Source organism: Uloborus diversus, chromosome 2, assembly GCF_026930045.1.
Source record: "Uloborus diversus isolate 005 chromosome 2, Udiv.v.3.1, whole genome shotgun sequence".
Taxonomy (NCBI): Eukaryota; Metazoa; Arthropoda; class Arachnida; order Araneae; family Uloboridae; genus Uloborus; species Uloborus diversus.
Window position 1 is genome coordinate 174,300,825 of NC_072732.1, and position 20,907 is coordinate 174,321,731.

Sequence of the window (20,907 nt, forward strand, 5' to 3'; positions counted from 1 at the left end):
TGCAATTTCTAAAAACGTTTCTGAGTATTTCGGAATAATATTTCTGTAATTTCTAAACACGTTTCTAAATATTTCTGAATCCTTTTTCTGTAATCCCCAAGCACGTTTCTGAGTTAAATGAAAAATTATCATATAAGCTTTGTGCTACAATATGATACTTTGTGCTTGCTACACCCGCGAGAGAACCCGCGGTTCTCTCGCAACTTCTGGTTGTGTTGGCGAGCTTTTTGCACTGATGAAGAGGCTCCATTGCAGCCTTGAAATAGCTATATGCTGTATTTTCTCCATTATTTGTGCTTTATTTACGTTGTTTTTTCACCTTAATCACGTTTCTGAGTATTTAGGAATCCATTTTCTGTAATGTTCAAAAAAGTTTCTGAATATATTGTGATGAAAATGTTTATGAAATTTTCAAAAAACGTTTAAGAGTATTACGAAATCCTGTCGTAATACTCTTAAATGTTTTTTGAAAATCCTCTCAGTAATTTTCTAAAACGTTTTCGAATATTCCGAAATCTTCTTTCTGTGACTTTTTCTTCATATCGTAACTGGTAATAAGCTTTATTCAAAAGGCATTAATATTGGGACTTCGAGTTAACAAGAGTTGATTGTATAGTTTCAATAACAATATGTTTACGCTTGTACGCAAAGCCAAAAGCATTATAACAAAGTACTTAAAATAGCAATAATAATTGTAGACATGTTTCAAGCTTACAGAAAATATCCCCTCCCCCCAATTCAATGCAAAGAAATAAACTTACAAATAAAAATAATTCAGTTGCACTGAATAAGGAGTTATTTGTAGCCCCGAAACAAATACAGTTGAATCCCGACTTACGCGAAGGATGCGTTCCAAGACTCTTTGCGTAAGTTGAAATTTCGCGTTGTGGAAAAATATATGCATACAAATTTTTTAAAGCGTACTAAATACTTTTAGGCACTTATAAACATCCCTCAAACTGCTCTAAAGCATTCCTTAACCATTACAGTTTCTTCCATAAAGAACTTAACTTTTGCTGTATTTAAAAAATAAAAAACTGTTATTCAACATGAAATACTTAAGATGCACAAAATGAATGACCAATGGGAATAAAAGATATAAAATAAAACAACACGGTACGCATTGCATGCAGTAAAATTAAAATGATGCACAAAATAGTACTGTACAGTAGATACAGTAGCAATATTTACGAGTTAAAAAATGAGGGTCCTAGTGATGATTTATGCTCCAAGATCAGATCGTTATTCTTATCTAATATATTTTTAAATACGCTTCATCTTTTATTAAAAACGTTTCAATTTGTGGCTACATCTCCTCTACCTGATCTTTTTATTAATCCACCATGCAAGAGCGCGCGTAGCTTCCATTTTCATAATTTTTACTTTGCTAGACTGCTCTGCAAGCTTCAATATTGAAACTAAGTTTTAAACTTTTACGGACATCTTTTTGTTTTAACTTTTAATTGTACATATAGAAATTCACTCATACTTATTGTCGCGCTACCTTCGACGTTTTGTAATTGTTCAAGCATATCGAGAATCTTAGCCTTTTTAAATTTTTTTATCAGAAACTTTCTTTTTCTTCACATTTTCAAACTTTAGATGAAGGTGACACTAAGGTGCCATTATGGTTATTTGATGCACTAGACTAGTTTGGCGTGGGAACTTTGGCTGTCAGTGATGCTCAAGGGAACGTAATAACATTCACGAAATCAATATTTAATAGCCAATAACGAAGCTGATACTTCCTTCTAAAAAAATTCATATTGTGGGCGAAAAATTCGCGTTATAGCCATTTCGCGTAAGTCGGATTGCGTTGCAGCGGGAGTCGACTCTATCTACTTCTTATTGCTATTGTGCATACTTTTTATAGTGTTTTTTATATACATATACAGCGTATCTGCGTTTGACCCGAACGACGTCTATTTTTGCAACTGCTACTCCGAAATGCGTACATACTTCCAACTACAAAAATGTTCAAGATGAGATTCAGAGTAAATTATTAAAGGTTTTAAGCAAAAAAAAAGTGAAAACATACAAAATCAGGCATTCACATGTTGTTCAGATCCTTACTGTCATATTTTGGGAAATCATACGCATAAAAAAACTTAACACGAAAAATTTGTGACCTGATTTTAAGTTAATATTCAATGATTTTCGCATCCTCTTAGTGATGCCGTATTTCGGCATCTTATTTTGACCATTTTTGCGATTTGAAGTATACATCTTGGGCTAAGGATTGCGAAACAAAAGGTCATTCAGGCTAAATGTGGACATGCAGTATAATTAAATGCTCCAATTTATATCTCATTGTTTCAAGCCTTATTATAGGACCAATAGGCGCGGTTACTCGCGCCAAAAGAAGCAAGGGCTGTAACTGATAACAAAAAAAAAAAAAATGCTCCAAAAAGGACTGTACTAGTGAGGGTTTTTTTTTTTTTTTGTAACAGAAGTGGTGAGAGGGGGTATATGCAATCCCGACATTATATTTCTTGTGCACTATTAAAAATCATCTTCTCAGACATGAAAACATTTGTCTTCTCATTTTTCCAAGCAGTTTTGACTTAGAAATAAGCAAATGTCAAATTTAAATTCAAGTTAGCAGACGATCTCAAAAATATATAACGCATGCGCAGAAAGGAAAGCGGGAGTTGAATTTCTTCTTTCAGCATACGAATGCGAAAAAGCATACGAAAAAACTCCGAAACGTTACTGGTTATTTCCATGGAACGTTGTAAGATTTCCCAGTCTTTCACCTATCTTCCGGTAAAATCAAATGCTAAAGTTTCCTGAATTGCTACAAGTTACATGAATGCAGCCTCTTCACTGTTTGTGAAAAATATTTTTAGCTACTAGTTTAAAAATTGAGTGAGTTGATTGTATAATTACATAGTAATTCAGTTTTTTTTGGATGTATTTTCATCTATAAGCTTAATTTTATTTTTTATTTATCGGCCTAAGTTCGATCATCACCCGTCCGGATTGAAAAAGCTTTCAATGGAAGCTAATAAGTCTTTGGATAGCTGCAGCTTTGCAAGACAAGAATTGCATTCTTGAGAGATGCTTGGTCCTTACTTGTAATTCTGCCTAAGTGCTTGGAGCATAATTGCATTAATGCTTCCGGAGGATTGCTGAGATTTCCCTATTCTTCTGAAAGATTCAGAAGTGAGAACCTGTCGAATTGCTTAGAGAATACGAATGTCTCAAAAATAAGCATATGTTGTACCATTTGTGAGTAGAGCGGCATTTCAAAAATGACAACATGGTGAATCTTTTTTGAGAAGAGGGTATATTTCAAAAGTAAGAACTCTTACTTTTCAATTCTAAGCCAAATTGTCTCGGAGCCATTTTGAGTAAGTGATGTTCTCAAAAACAAGCGATTTTGTCTTAATACTAAGAACTGTTTCAACAGTGTGCTCTTCAAAATTTCTACAAAATTGAAGTGCAAAAAGTTTAAATGATTTTGCTATTATTTATCTATCTTTCTGAAAGTCTATGTCTCTGGATGTGTGTTACGCGCATAGAGCCTAGATCGTTCGGCTGATTTTTGTGATATTTGGCACAAAATTAGTTCGTATCATAGGGGTGAGCATCTCGAAGTGATTTTTCGAAAATTCGATTTTGTTCTTTTTCTGTTCCAATTTTAAGCCAGCATTGGTGAATTCAATTCCTCTGCAGCAATATCGAGTGATTTACCATGACAGGGGCGAGAAAATGAACATAACAAATTGGCGAGAAATTCGTTATCCATTATATGTAAATATGCATGCGAACCAAATGACTTTTTAATTTTCTACTACGAGCAAAGCCGTGCGAGTACCGCTAGTAATCTATATAGTTATTTACGATAGACATAGTATCGTAAGTGACATGCATATTCATACAAAGCCATACATGTGAACATAACAAAACGTTTAAATGCAAAATGTCAATTCTTTTGGGACGTTATACACCATACTTCACTAGTTAACGGTTATGAATAGTATGCTAAATTGAGAAGTAACTTCTATTAATCAAAAATATTTCGACAATGCGACAATTAATTAACGTTTCTATAGTAATGTGACAGTGGAAAGCGAAAATAGAACGATCTTTATATTAAACAAAGGAGATACAGTTTTCGTAACTTCAAATACAAAGCAGCTTTGCATGTAAACAAGTCATCTCTGCACTTTCTGAAACAGCTAAGACCAAGTGTTTTTAAAAATCCCTGCTTTGAACATTTTTATCAAAAATAATTATTTTAGTAATTTTAGCTTACCTTGCGAGCGTCTTCTATAAAGTTCTTCCCATTGTTGTTTAGTTGTAAAAATTCTTGTCGAATCGAGAGCTGTTTCTCTTCTACACCCCTTACAATGGTCGGATTTGGAGATTCTATAGCCTGTTTAACTGAAGATTCTAAGTCATCCATTTCTTTCGTCACCTGAGACAATGTCAAAGAAAATGCATTATTTATCTAAATTGATTTAGTATTTCTAATTATTTAGAATTTATTCTCAGAAATTTATACACTTTTTTTTTTATCATTACAATTGTCACTGCAAAAGTAGACGAATAATTCTAGAATCTTGTTTGGATAAAATTGGATTTTAAAATACTTCATTTGTGGCAGTGAGAAGCAAAGGAATGTAAGTGGAATTTTTAAAGATTTGAGAAAAATGCGTTTAATGTCCTAGTTAGTCTTACGTTGACTTTTTAAAAATTCCTGCTGTATAGCAGAAACTGTCAGGGATACTAGTTCTATCTCTTGCCCCGAAGCAGAGGAGAGGTTCCCTTTTACCATTTTCACAGGTTATCACGAAATTATTATTTTTTTCACTTGCATCCCTTTGATTCTCACTGCCTCATATGAGATCGTATAGCAATCTGAAAAACAAACATGAGTGCATAAATTACCTTTGTGGCTAGTTTCAAAAAGGCTGCGTATTTTTGACTGATTAAAATTCGCTTCTCCAGCGCTGTCCTCAACTGTGACCATAGCTGCCGCAAGTTTTCAGATTTACTGTGCACCACTTCGGCTTCTTCACCGCCTGAACGCACCAAGTTGGGAACAGTTTTTAACAGAGCTTCCATCTCCATGCCTTTCATCTAGAGGAAGTTAGAAAAGGAGAATTGCTGCACTAGTTTTAATTCGTCTTAAATGAGATGTTTCTAATGAATCGAGAATTGGAACGATTTCCTTAAAAATTAAAATATAATAGTGTTTCGAAAATGTGGAATTCGAAATGGCATGAAATTGGGCTGTTTCTATCAGTCAAAAGTACTACTTTTAATCACTGAAGTTGGTAGAATGAGCCGGAAAAAAAAAGACACGGACTCAGAAAATACTTTTATTTTCAAAACGCTTAATTTTTCATTATTTTTTTAAATGTCCAATTTTTCAAATAAGCCATGGTCTTTACGACGTCACAAGTGATGAACTTCGGCGCACTACTCCACTAGCGCGCTGAATATTTACGCTTGCTGTGTGACGTGTTACCACAATGTGATAAATAAGAAGTAAATTAATTTTTATTGCGCTCTACGCTTACTACATCTATGCTTGTTCATATCGTTGCCAGTACATGTGAGTAACGAAGCGAATTAAATATTGCGTTCTGCGCTAATGGCATCAGTAAATGGTATTTCATCACTTGTAATGTCATGCGCAGAAGCGGAATCCTATGTTTTTAAGCGTGCTCTTTCATAAAAATAATAATTTTAAAATTTCAGAAATGACCCCATTGTTGCTAAAATTGTCATTAACTCTGAACAAAGAGCACTCAAAAGCTCATAGTTAAGTACTCTATTAACACCATAAAGTAAAGAAATTACATATAGAGTATCATCGTAAAAGGGAGATGAAATTGAAACGGGAATTATGGGATACATCGATGTGAAGATGGCCGAAGTTATGATAAAGTAATCGCTTCGTTATCATCAATCTCGCGAAGGGACTGAATAAAGTGGCTGGCCGAATGGTTTGCATTTTAATTCTTGTTTTAATGCAATTTCAAATACGTGCTTTATAATCCTGCAACAATATCAAAGTTTCAATTAACTATCAATTGAGATTTTGTTTTTTTCAAAACATTTTTCTGGGTTTAAGAATAAATTGCAGAAAATAAAGAAATCTATATTTTTTGTGGAACGAATTTAAACCGAATACTACAGAATGGTTTTCTTAGCCACTTTAATAAGAGTCAAACTTTTCCAGTTAAACTGAAAATGATTTTGCTACCCTTGCAGAATCACCAAAAGTAACGAAAGTAGAAGAAATAACCTGTCTGGCGTGAAATGTAACTAGTTCTAATATACATTTAGCAAATTAAAGTATTTTCTGGCTTCCAAAAAAAAAGAAAAGAAAAACAGTATGGATTCGCTGCAACGACAAATTTAGTTATAAGTTCAGAAAATTACGCAGAGGATTTCTCAAGAAGTAATAACTATTGTTTATTACAAGAATGAAACTTTACTTACCCGTAAATCATTCTGCAAGGACTCATGCTGATCGACGAAACATTTTGCGGCTGTCTGGGTCGTACCGATGTCCCGAGTTCTCTGAATGAAAAACTGTCCATTGTTGGACAACCACTTTATAAGCTAATAAAAAGAAAATGTTTTACTGTTATTCACGCCTTTTCTACACGTGTTATTATGAAGTTTAGATTCTAAATCTAAGATTCTAAAAAAATCGTTTAGATTCTACACGATATATTTTTTTACTCTTGACAGATCAAATAGTTAAAAATGTTTGTGAAATCTTAATTCAGTAACAAACAACGAAATTGAAATCTTAAACTGGATTCGAACATTGAGTATTTCTGACGTCAGTGACGCATCCAGAAAAGGTGTTTAATGCATCCGTTAAATATTAGTTACTACTTTTATATTGTTTGATTGCAGTTAAAATTTCATTTGAAAACATAACTCGGTGGTTTAAATGTGTTCAACTAATTTCATAACATTTTTATACAAAAAAGGAAGAAGTCAAAAGTGAAATCAGACTTTGTGTATGAATACATTTGATCTGTAACGTTTATCTTGCGTTTTAAGCCTCTCGTGATCAATTTGGCAAAAAAAAAAAAAAAAAAAAAAAAAAACCTGAAAAATGCACAAATAAGCATTTTAATTACTTGTTAACTAACATATCAACAATAATATGCATTTTGAACACATGACAAGACTTTTAAATTGCAATAAAGCATCCTAATTTGAAAGATTATAATTGATTTGAACAAACAAAAAGAATCAGTTTCAGATAATAAATTTTGTTCAAAAAACTATCATATTTTTGTTTATTTTATTCATTTTAGTTCTAAACTATCTATCAAGAGTAGTAGTACTTCAAAATCGATAAAGTGTGTTATAAACAAAAAGAAGAGTCCATAACGAGTCTACTTTCCCGTACACAAATATTGACTTTCTAGTATCTAACCAATGTTCTCTAAATTTGCTAAGACTGCGAATTGTGTCAATACCTTTCTAACAATTAAAGTTAATTTCTAAGAACATATTACGCGACTTTCATGTGATGAAATAGATACTACGTAAGAAATAAATAAACGGACAAATAAAGTAGCTGCGTATTTTAAACAATGTAGCAAATATATTCTTTTGGTTTACCTCCAGCCCCCGTCCCGTTTCTCCGACACTTTAAATTTCCACCCCCACCCCCCTTCTCTAAATATCTTAAAAGGTAAGATTGAAAAGGAAAAACAGGGGGAAGAAGAAAAACATTATTTAATCGTCTTGAAAAAAAAAAAAGAAAAGAAAAAAAAAGTGAAATTAAAACACAGATCAAAATTTTATTTGAAAAAAATCGTTTGTTGGTCTTTCTTTTGAATGAAAATGAAGAACTTCGGGATTAATTTTTCTCCCGTTGCCACCAAATATTTTTTTAAAAAAATTAAAGAAAAAAGTAAAGTTTAGTAATTAATTAAATAAATAATAAAATGTCCTCTTAAATAAATATTTTTTGTCAAAATGTCTACAGAGCTAATTCATTGAGGGGAAAGATAAAGAACTAGAAACTTCCTTTGAAAATAAAAGAAGGATAAAAGAAGTAAATTAAAACAAGCAAATCTTCTCAACAATCATTATTTCACAGTAAAAACCAGGGCTGCGGAGTCGGAGTTAAATTTGTAGAGTGGAGTCGGATTAGTTTTGGAGTTTAAAGAGATGGTGTCAGAATCGGGAGTAGAAGGCTTTAAAGTTCCAAGAGGCGGAGTCGGTCATTTTCCCTTTCGAGTCTGTAATTCTGCCTACGCTGCGCAGTCAGGGTAAAATGTTGGCGAAAGGACATTTTTTACGTAAGAAACTTATATGTTTTATTAGTGAGGAGAGACCAAGTTAGTGATAAAATATGAGAATAGTTCTGTCAGCATATGTAATTTTTATGTGCATATAGTAATTCATAATATTTAAACTACTTATTATTCCATCGTAATAAACTTACTTCATCATATTTCTCACAGAATTTCCTAAACGCAGAAGATTTTTCTGACGCTGCTGATTCCTTGGCTTTGCATAAACTAACTAAATGCTTCTTCTTGGCTTCTAATTCTTCTACCTATGTTGCAAGAAAATATATACACATTTTCTCACGAGAAATTTTTGTTTAATACTTTTCATTACACATTTTACTAAAAAAAATGGGTATTTTTCATTGTCTGCAGAATAACATTCACAAAATTTTTAAGAATAGTTACGGTTTTAGAATTGGATGTAAAAAGAACTTTGATTTAACTTAAAGAATTTAAAAGAAAAAAAAGAGCAAACGCTCCTGGTTAATACAGATCTAGAACACAATCCGGTGAATTTTTATGTTTTAATTCATATATTCCGCGCATTTTTGGTCTTTCTGTTGCTTAGAAAAATATAAAATACATTTGTGTCCGTCAAATCGTTTCAATTTTTTTATGTTCTAAAAAAAAAATCTTTTTTCTTACAGACATTTAGTGTCTCCCAAAAGTCTTCGTACACCTACGACTTTCAACGAAATAGGCCCCAATCCATTGGTTAGAATTAATATTTCGGAATAGGTATTTAATTATAATATCTATGATCAATTTTTAAGAAAACTACATGAAAAGTTTTTTAAAAATATTAAAACTTATTTTTTTAAAAGTCAAAAACCAAAAAGTGCCGGAATTTTTTTTTTTTTTACAAAAGTTTTCGTACACTTTATAAAATGTCTATATATTATTGAATAATCTAACTTTTGATTAAGTTATTAATTAGTAGAATATCATACAGTATTCATAACACCTTTTAAACGTCTGGGAATAGATTTCATTCTTTTTCTTTTTTTGCGTAATTTCTAAGTAAGTGTTCAACCACACTTCGAGTCTTACTGCTTCTAGTTCTATTTTCGTTTTAAAGCCCTATTTTCGTAATCTAGCCTCCAGATATCTCTAAATACGTTACATTAAGTTTAAATCTGGAGATTGAGGGGCTATTTTCTAAACTTTAGGGCAATTTTCGAGACACTAGACTCAAGCGTTGAAAACCGTGTGCTGCTTATCGTTATTTTGATAAAAAACAAAGTTGTTTCCAATAACCAACTTTTTGGCTAAGAGTTCAAAATTGGTTTTTAAAATATTTAAAGGAACAGCACGATTTATTATTTCATCAAAAAATTACAAACTACCAAGTCCTGATGCTAATATGCACCCTCACACTAGAACACCTCCACCGTCCTGATTAACTGATCCAAATAAGTTCTTACGATAAAGTGCCTAATTTTTTCTTCTACTTACAGTTATGCTACAATTTAACCAAAAATGTTGAATTAATTTTTATCTGTAAGTAAGACGTAATTCTAAAACGTTTTTAGCTTATTTATCATTGATTTTGCGACGAAAAGCGTAAGCTTTCTGTTTTTCGCACGACCAGGAAAATGTCTGCGGGAAGAGGTCTTATTTAATCCAGCTAATCAGAGAACTTGGCGAACAATTTTAGGTGAAAATTAAATGTAAAATGTTTCATTTAACTCTTTAGAAACTTTAACAGCACTCAAATGTGAATTTTTCACAATTTTTTTGACTTTAAATCTCAGATTACGTTTGGTCAACTTTGCCGGTTGACCTTTTCTTACCTTCTTTTCGGTCCGATTCCTTTGTTTAAAGCATTTTATCAAGCACTTTACTATACAAACAAATAAATTAACTAATTTAGAGACATTTCAAACCAATTTACCACTACTGTGGGAAAAAATTCAAATTTTTAATGGTGTTTGCGGTTTTTTACGAATACCAGCCATTTTACAGTAATAAGTACAATATTAAGGAATAAATAAACAAAAAATTAAAGCCAAATGACTTATAAGGGTCAACACAATGCAAAAATATTAATAAAACGGCAAATGATAATTTTAATCATGAATTTATTCGAAAATATTTGAGTGTATGATGACTTTTGTGGTGTGTTATTTCTCTGTCTCTTCGTTTTCTGACCCATTTCAAAAAGAAGATCCATCAATATGTTGAAAAAACCAATGGGTTGTACAGACATAGGAATGATGTGAAAAAATATTGGACTTCATATTCGAATTAAGTTTCGAGTTATTTTGGTTTTACTAAAAAATTTCAAAGTGTACGAACACTTTTGGGAGCCACTGTATTTCGCCGCTAAACTAGAAACAAAAACAAATACGTTTTTATCAGTATGGTCTCCGATTGAAAATCAATGTTTGCATTTCCTTTTTAAAACTTATCAACAGTTCTTGTTCTGCAAGAAGACAAATTTGAAAACTGTTTTTAATAAATGTATCTTCCATAAAATCAAGAAGATCAATAGATCATTACCAAAATAACAGATAATCTAAACAGGGTGTTGCCTTTCGGCAGATCCTTTTAAGAAACGCAATATCATTTCTAATACATTCAATCCTCGACGCAGTTAACTTATGTATTGACTGCTAAAATGGATTTTCAAGCCTATTTTTCAACCTTTTGTTTTTCGTTAGAGGTATTCTTCGAATCAGCGGGAGCATAATAAGCTCTGAAAAAGTAACAAATATTACAAAATCTCAAAAGTACTCCCAGTTTTTAAAAATTAATTGCAATTATTAATCAATTAATGTATTGCAATTAATTGATTGCAATAGAATCCTCTGCAATTAATTGCAAATATTAAATTAAGACTTTTTAATGTGAGATGCCAAATGCTACAGTTTTTGACAACGTTATGAATTTTTGAAAATGATTTTGCGCATAAGTGTTCATTCATTTGTCGGTCTACTCTACATAACCTAAAAGCAAGGATGGATACAAGGGAACTGCGATGGGGGCGATCCCCCTCACCTTGATTCAAGATGCAGGAACTCTCCCTCTGCACATTTTCGATACTGAAGTTCCAAAACCCTTATTTTAGACGATGCTCGACAGTGTTACGAAAAAGAAGGATCTTCCTTGGAAATTTTTCAGAATTTTAGTCTTAAAAACGCAATTTTAGCACAACTCTTAACACTTTAGTGATATTGATCGGAACTTAGTTTATGAAGTTTTTCGAAATTCCAAAAACTCAATTTTAGACGATCTTAGATGTGTTTTGTGAGCTCTTCCCTGTAATTTTTTTTCAATTGAAGTCCGAAAAAAAAGCAATTATAGGACACATTTGATGACGTTGAGGTGGGATGGGGTTCAGTGCACCCCTCCAAAATTTTTAAGAAATGGAAGTTCAAAAAAAAAAAAGACTTAATTTGAGACAAATTTTAATGATGTTAGGGGGTTGAAGTTTGGAAATTCAAAAAAGAATTAAGTATCTGAAATCAATCCTCCTTGGATACTTTCTGGACCCGCCCTTGCCTAAAAGGGCATATGTTTTTATGGAGACGTATCAAAAGAAAGCATTGATGATATCATCATGGTAAATAACAACTCCGTTACTTTTTGGCTTAAAAGAAAATATCATAATGAAGGTTAGATTCAACGGGGAATTTCCATGAAGATCAATAGAGATCATTAGTAAAGCGGGGTAGACATCTGATGGAAGTATACACTCATAAAGTGTAGCTTCGAACCTTTTTCCTTAACTTTGCTCGTTTTATATTTTTCCGTATATTTGACTTCAAAAGAAACTAGTTGGCCCAATGCTGCCTGGGAGATTATAATACAGTATAATTCCTTTACAACGAATACCAATACAATAAAATATCCATTGCAACGAAATAAAATTTCTCCCCCGATTTAATTTCCATCGCATTGCTTGAATTCCATTACTACGAAATTCCTGTTGCAACGAAGAAAATGAGCAATTCTTTGAAGTTTGTTGTATTGGGATTTCACTGTGTCCGTTTTCCTATTTTTTGGTTCCCAAAATTGTTTAACAACTGTACCCAGCTGATTGTATAATCCACTTGTTCTGAAATTACGGTTATAATATGAAATCATACTCCTAAGATCACCCAAAGTAGGCTGCATTGCAGAAAAAATTTAATGTTTAGTTCAACAGTTTAAAAAACAGAAGCAAAAGTCTTTTCGAAACTGTAAGGCAAATAGGTATTCAAAGCAATACCGAAACATCAAAGATATGAAAAGACTTACTTTTCGTAAAATTCCTTGAGCTCCTGATTCAGTGATTCCTGTCGAACTCAAAATGTGGCGGCCTTCTTCTATTGCTGGATTTGCAATATCTTCAACTGTGCTCGATGAGGCAGGAGTTTCGCTAGTTGACAAATGAATTTCGATTTGATCGAGTTTCGTTTGAGCCTAACCGCAAAGGAAAAAAAGAAATTCATTATTAAAACGTGCGGGAAAAAATACAACGCAAGAGAAAGTTGCTTTTATAAGGGAAAATGTTACAAATGTAATACCATACGTACAGTGTATTTCAGTTTGAAGTTTTTGAAACCATTAACTAAAACGAGCTGATGTGTGCATCACATGACTTCCTTTTACTCCAATTTAATGTCACTTCCCCATTATTGGCAATTATAATTTGATTCAATTGTTTACTCTCTAAATATCACCAACAGTGGCCAAATTGAAACTAAATTTAAAAAAAAAGAAAGAAAATCGCCAAATTTTTCGCCAAGTTGACGATTCAACTTGGCGACCAAAAGACTGGCGATATATCGCCAAGTGTCCGACAAATCATAACACAACTTGAGTTTACATTGAAATTAACAATGATTTCCCTCCAAAAAGGGGCAAAAGACCCCCTTAGGAACATCCGAATGCAACCAAAAGGGAAGATGCACAACAAGACCCCACTAGGAGTCTACGTACCAAATTTCAACTTTCTAGGACATACGTTTTTGAGTTATGCGAGATACGTACACACATATGCACATACATACGTACATATGGACGTCACGAGAAAATTCGTTGTAATTAACTCGGGGGTCGTCAAAATGGATATTTCGGGCGTCTGTACGTTCCTAGGCATATATCCACGTGTGATCGCGTCGAAAAAAAAAAACTCAACATTCATTCGGGGGTGAGAAAAATGGAAATTAAGGCCGATTTTTGAGTGAAAATTTTTTCGCGAATACAATACTTCCTTTTTTGTAAAAGGAAGTAAAAATCTATTTAAATTGGCTTTAAAGGTTCCAATACTATTTCCATAGAAATACGACAATTTTATTTAGAGATAAAATGAGGGTAACAGAAAAAAAATTTTTAACATAAAGTTGTAGCATAAGTTCGTTGAAATTCTCACGAGTACGGATTTAAGGAAATGTCGATGATAAAAGAATCACTGATCGAAACTTCCTATTAATAGTAAAATAGACACATCTCTCCATTATTTGATCCAAAAGCTCGGTCACAAGACAGAAAGCCATTTCCCACTGACGAAAAAAAAGATGTGTTGCATTTTCTAAAACCTGACACTGTCCGTTTAAGACGGAAGCATTTAGAAATGCTTGATCTATGTTTTGACTGCTGGTAGAATTCTTGTTAATTCAGGCATTACCTTGATAGTCTCGGACTTTTTCTAATGTAATAGATGTTAAAACTTATGAAAAAATAAGATTGGGGTACATTTTCGTTTGGTTTAAAACAATTCAAGGACCGAGATACAGGCCGCCTAAGAGGACGGCCCGTGCATCATTTCTCACTAGCGATTTTCGACAAAATCTTTAAACTTCTCTATCCCTGGTACGATACCACATATTTTGCTGCAGTTTGTGTTGTTTAAAAGGTTTTTTTTTCTTTTTTGAAAATGTATAACATTTTGAGAATGTGTGCAAGTTTCTTTCCATAGTTTCTTGAAAAAAAAAGTTAAATATTTCTTTTCTTAAAAATGCCAATATTATTATTATTATTATTATTATTATTTCTGCTGTTGATGAGCATTACTGAGCACTACACTGCCGTGTGCAGGTAAACGGCAGTAACTGCAGAAATGAGTTTTCGAGATATTTGAAGAAATATGTGTCGGATTCAATATTAACCATAGGGAAACCTTGGAATTACACGCTTTTTTCGAGCCATTTTTACAGCGGAAACCGAATAAGCAAGGTTGTACAATAAAGCTAACGTACAATAAATGTCAAAAATACAAAAAGAATGCGAAATGAAAAATCTGCAGTTACTGCCGTTTACCTGCACACGGCAGTACACTTCCTGAAAGGGAAAGCTTTCACTTTTTCATTTTACAGGTTTCAGAGGCATTTGAAAAAGGGTTTTTTTCATCAACTCTATATGTAAAGGTAGACTTGAAAAAAAATCAAAATTTTATTTGTCAGTAATTGACCACAAAACCCTTTTATTTCAATCATGTAGCCAAATCTTCATTTTCAGTTGCGACTAAATTTTAATGGAAACAAGATGGCACAGAACAAAACGATTTTTATTTATTTATTTATTTATTTTAATTTTATTTTGATTTATTTATTTATTTTTATTTTTATTTATTTATTTATTTATTTTAATTTTATTTTGATTTATTTATTTTTTTTTTATTTTTATTTATTTACTTATTTATTGACACTCTGCCGAAAGTTTGCGAGTGGGAAAAGATTACAGCCCAGCAAATCGGCTGAAAACTAAGTTCTTGTTTTTATGAAAAATAAAATTATTTACTTGAGCAGAATCCATCCAGCCAAAAAGCCGTCGTATTTGTCATAATATTTTTGAAAAAACATACTAAAAAAATATTGTAAACATCAAACACTGATTTCATTGAACTAAGTAGGTTTAAAATTGTAAATGACTGGTAAGGTTTCTTAACAAACTCAAGAAGCCTGTTGGTTTTTCGGCGTGTTTTCTCGCTAGTCTTACCCTATCACAAAACACAGACAGGCCCAGAGATATAATTATAATTTCACTTTTATGTTTCTCATTAGTAAAAATTGATCTTTTTTTTTTTTCTTTTTAACCTTTTGAAAAGAACACTTACCGTCTGCGCCTTGTTAAAGAAGCTGACAGAATTCGCCAAAAGCAATTGTCTTTGTTCCAAAACCGAGACCAGTTCGGCACAGTCTGACAGCAAAAGATATGCTCGACTTCTTAGTTCTTCACCAGCATAATTTCCTTTCGTGTGCAAATCTTCGGCTGACTTAACCAACCTGAGGCAGTGCTCTTGTTTATCCTAAATGAGAAAACAAACAAAACTTGCTATCAGGCCAATGGGCACAGTTTGCACCTGTGACTCAAAACCTTTTATTAGCAATAACTACTAATGCAAAATTTCCGAAAAATGTTGATGTTACGGAAAAAAAGTTTTTTTACGATTTTTATTTGCAAACATTGGAAAATAATAGAAAAATTGATCAATTTAAAATGTAGTTAACTAATTATATTTTCTTAAGAAACATAATAGAGTTAAATATTTAACAATATGTATACAATGGATATTATTCTTTATGTTTAACAGAAATATACGAAAGTTTTTTAAACCTAATAAAAAAAATTAGCTCGTATCTTTCTTTGTTCAAAACACCAGAAATTATCCAAAATATATTAAGTATCATTCAACTGTTATGTTTGAATAAAATGATTTTTAAAAATGGTTAAATGATTTTTTATTTATTTATTTATTTTATTTATTTATATTTATTTATTTATTTATTTATTTTTGAAAACTGCAAGTTTGAACCGTTGAGCAAATTGTTACGTTTTCATAAAATATTTCCTAATTATTATCTCAAAACAAGATACAAAATAAATATTGTATGAATAATTTAAAATTGAGCTTTGTGATAAAATTGCAATAAAATGCCATGCCTTCTGTCCCCCTTTCCCCTTCTCTTTTTGTTGCATCTCTGTGTAGAATCAATCACTTGCGCAGAATTTTTAATGTAAAATTTATCTCTATCGCAATTGGTGCGGAACTAACTATATATTCTCAAAACTTGTGCTTGAATAAAAGTTACTGAGTTTTGTACTGAGAAATAAGCATGTCTTCGCGTGCACCAATTCAGTAAGTAGGGAAGCATAATACAACAACAACATTCTGAACACTGTTTTTCATTAAACACTTACTTTGCATTCATGCTCAGCTTTTTGATGCTCGTGTTGCAATATTTCTGCACAAGCTAAAGAATCGCCTAAATTCCTTTCATTAGTATACTCAAGACCTTTGATGCGAAGCCAGTTTTCAATCTAAAAAAAATATTTCAGTTAAAATATCCATATTAATACGTATTTAATGAATAAATAATGAAATAAATGAACGAATAAGTATCTGCATATATGCTAAATTTGTATAAATAATTCAAAGCAAGATTTGAGAAAACATAGTAGAAAATGTCTAAACTGATCCCTTAATATCAGTTACATTAAGAAATTACCAAATAATTTGTAAAAGTAGTAAAGAATTATGACTGAGTGTCTCTAAGCAAATTTGAGCTGAAAAAATATAGAATTTTTAACAAAAAGAGATTTTTGATGGGTGTCTGTTCTTGTGAGGAACAATGTTTTAGATCTTTTTGGAAACCATAATTAAACACAGTTAACTTTGATTTCACTACCTCTTAATTTTCTGTGAAATGAATCAAGAAGTTTTAGAAAATCAATGAAATAAGTAGGGAATGTCTAAGGAAACAAGAAACTGTTCTACAAAAGAAGAAAGAAAAAATCAGTGTCTATGAGGTATCGATTTATTAAGTTACACTTTTTCTGCTTCAGAACGCACTAATTGCGTCCATAAATGCCCAAAAACAAAGTTATGCAACGAGGCACGTAAACTTTCAAACTTTAGGTATGACTTCGAAAATAATTGAAATAAAAAAGATTGAAATAAAAAGGAAATATTCTCTTTATTGAATAAGGTTTTTAATATTTGAAACCTAATTTGCTTATTTTTTTTAATAAGAAAATTTATTCAGGGTAAAACATATATTTGTACTCAATAAGAATGACCAGGTCCGACAAATCACGGATGGCAGGTCGTCCGGCCGACTAAGAAAAATAACCTGACGACAAGTTATTTCAGAACAAGAAGCATTTAGATGTCATTAAATAGTTCTATATAAACTATGAGAAATAGTTTGTCTAGCGCCCAAAATGTTTTCTGGCGTCTAAGACTTTGCAACTGCTGTCGGTCTCAGAGTTAGGCTATACTGCGTTCACGGGAAAGACAGAATAGATGTAAAGAAAAAATATTGCGCCATTTGGCGACTTGGCTTGGACAAGAACAAATTGGTGCCGACCCAAAGGTGAATACAAACAGTATTTGGTTACTTTTTTTTTTTCATTCCAGAGAAAATCCCCGAAAACAATCCAAGTGTCAAACCTTCTGGCAACGTAGTGGTCAACTAAGTGGTCGGTCTTCACTTTCGATTTAGATCTACCTTTTCCGTGAACGGAGTGTAATTCTGAGCTGGGATTTTATATAACTTTTAATTGTTCTAGTGGTAATTGAAGTGTTATACCTTACGATAAATTTTAAAATATGGGTAGCGTGTCGAAGTTTGTAAAGCGAAAATTTTCGTTAGATGTATTTATTGTTTTACGGTGACTGAAATCACGTATGGAGAAGTTCATGTCTAACCTTTAACAGTAAAAAATGCACCGTATAATTTTTACTAAACAGAAAAAAATCTTTAGCAGTTTCTTTTTTTTTAAAATATTGTCGGCCTCGCTTAATCGAATGTTGTCAGTTCCAAGAAATTTTATTCGATTAAGCGGGTTATTTGATCAAGCGGGGAATTTTTTTTACCTTTCTAAATAGACAACATTTGTCTTAAAACGCGATAATAATAAATCAATATCGATCTAAAGGAAAAAAAAGAATTTTACTGGCAAAAATTGAAATAAGTTAAATAAACTACAAAATAGTTTTATAATTAGTTTGTATATTACACGTACGAATGAAAATCATAAAATTTGAGTTTTGAAATCTGTTTTGGTTTTTCTTTCTTTTTTTTTTTTTTTTTTTTTTGTCAGTATTCTTTTTTTGAAAAATTACATAGTAGTGGATTGCTTACTCCAGTTCTTTTGGGAACAGATTTTTGACTCTATTGTTCCCCTCCTCGTCTACCATGTTTTACATTTAATGTTTATCAATTAATTACCTATTTCTTTTTGTTTCTTAGTTTAACGTTATCGACTGCGTTATCCATTTTTTTTTCTTTGTGATGGCAAAGACAAAAGAAATTTGGTAGAACATTGGAAATGTTTTGACGGAGTATGTATGTTATTTTGATCGCCCATTCTCGGCGAAAAATATTACTTTATAGGTTTACGTCAACAATTGTCAAACTTAATTTTATTTCTAATTTTTTAAAAACTTTTCTCGGCAAAAATATTTGCGAAAGCTGATCAATATTATTCAATTATGTGGGGTAAATTATTCGATTAAGCAGGCATCTTTATCATTTCGTCTATGGGGAAATATTTGGTTCCGGGAGGTTTCATTCGTATAAGCGGGGTATTCGTTTATCCGTTACCCGATTAAACGGAGATGACAGTACTTAAATTAGCTGTTTTTTCCTCTCTATGCCGTAGTTAACTTGTACTTTTGTCTTTAAATACTTTTATAATAGAAATCGCAAGATCTCTATACTTTACACAATATTTGTATAACATTTACATGATACGTAAATATACTGTGGTGCTCTTTGTATATACGCAGAACCGTATGCGCCCATTATATACATATAATCTAAATATTATATGGATTACGTGTGTATGATGGGCACATACGGTTTCAATTATAGAATAAAAATAACTTTAAAAAAAAGCACTGGAAAATCTCCCACTTCAATTTTTTAACTTTTGTGGAGAGCACAAAAAATATAATTTTGAGGTTACAAACACCCCATCTTATCACTTGCGTTATACAAAAATCCTTTGGCCAGTTAAGGGTTAAATTGGTGTTTAAATGGGATCAGAATAAATAAAGTCATATATATCCGTGCCCACAAAAGTACATGACCAGATAAAATCAATCCGCATCATAAATGTCATGTTATCCGATGTTATTTCAATCAGTGAAGCGCTCAATCATCAAGAGTCACTCTCCGATACTATGTTTGGATCTGATATGTATCTACGGTCACATCTGTTTCCCCTTTCAGAAACAACATTAGTCATCAACAATCGAGTTCAACCACACATCTCCGTCACCCCTTATCTCCCGAAGAAACTGATATTTGAGATAGAGCAGAGGAAACTCTAGTTCTACTCCTGGGGATGATGTTTCGACAAGGTGCCGCTCAGTCTGAGGCCCTTTCTGGAGGAGATGTTGGACAGATGAGGAAAAATGGGTGAAAGTTGCATGCTTGCACGAATGCCGAATAAGTCGATGGTGCTGGATAATTTTTCGTGATAGGGCACCCCGGTAAGGAAAGCGACACAACTAAAATTTGGGGAAACGTACTATTTGTTCAAAAATCTAATGCTCTTCCTTGCCACAAAATTCGTACAAAGTTAGCTTAGATAACTGGGGGCGTAAAATGCTGTACCGTGAAATCCCGTTACAACGAACTTCAAAGCACCGCAAATTTTGTTGTAACGGGAATTTCGTTGTAATGGAATTCAAATATTGCAATGGCAATATTTGAATATATAGGGACTGAAAATGTAGTTCGTTGAAACGGAAATTTCGTTGTATTGGTATTCGTTGTAACGGAATTTCACTGTATAATCAATAGTGACACTTCATTCAATTTTTAAAATTTAGAAGAAATATTTTCGAACTTTGTGTATGTATTATTAATTTAGACAACACAAGCTAACCAGTAAACATCACATTATAAGTTGTTTGCACGCATTGTAATATTTGAGACTAAATTGCTTAAAACTATTATTGCGTAACACCTTAATTTTCTCCAATGCTGCTTTTTTTGAGTTCGGTCACTCTCCCAGTCAGGTTGCGATGTTTCTCCTGTGAAATACAGTGTTTTCCCGAAAATAAGACCCACTATGACTTTATAATTATTATTATCATAATTATTAGTATTATTATTATTATTTTACAAAACATACGTTACAGTTTATTTTCAGAGGCTGTCTCAAAACTTTATGCACCATAATTGACCTTTGTTTATGTCGGAAAAACACATAAATTCGAATTCAAAAGAATAACGTTTATTTAAATTTAAGAAAAATGTTTCTTCAAGTTCAATTTATTTATTGTTGTTTAATAAGCATTCAAAAATATACAAAATCGTTAATTCAATCAATCATACCTTTAAGCATGATTCCCGGGAGATCATGACCTTCCATTAAAATGATTAAATAGACTTAAACTACGTTTTGGGCACTCTATTAAATGTGTCATGAATAAAGTTTCTTCGTACATTCATTACCTGCCATTAGTGATTACAATACCGGTATTTCGATCGTTTTTGCAACGTTGTAATACTGGATTTGCTGCGATAGAATACCGGTATTTTGGTATTAGCTAAAAATAATAAATATTTTTTTAATTTAAGAGTTTTTAATTTAACTTATTAAATATTTACTGTTACTTCAAAAATAAATTTCTCTTTACATCAGATAGTACCAAAATTAATCTATTGATGTAAAAATT

The 20,907-nt window shown here is 32.0% G+C and overlaps 1 protein-coding gene across 2 annotated transcripts in view; it reads right to left on the reverse strand.

Annotated features, from left to right (window-relative positions):
- LOC129216164 (muscle M-line assembly protein unc-89-like) overlaps window positions 1-20,907 on the reverse strand; it is a 139,451-nt gene that overhangs the window by 51,236 nt on the left and 67,308 nt on the right. For both annotated transcript variants that reach the window (XM_054850335.1, XM_054850334.1), the window contains exons 6-12: window positions 16,413-16,532; window positions 15,328-15,519; window positions 12,528-12,692; window positions 8,438-8,551; window positions 6,460-6,582; window positions 4,897-5,088; window positions 4,262-4,423 (exon numbers count right to left, since the gene is read on the reverse strand). In XM_054850335.1, the coding sequence (XP_054706310.1) occupies window positions 4,262-4,423; window positions 4,897-5,088; window positions 6,460-6,582; window positions 8,438-8,551; window positions 12,528-12,692; window positions 15,328-15,519; window positions 16,413-16,532 (1,068 nt within the window). The remainder of the gene's footprint in view (window positions 1-4,261; window positions 4,424-4,896; window positions 5,089-6,459; window positions 6,583-8,437; window positions 8,552-12,527; window positions 12,693-15,327; window positions 15,520-16,412; window positions 16,533-20,907) is intronic.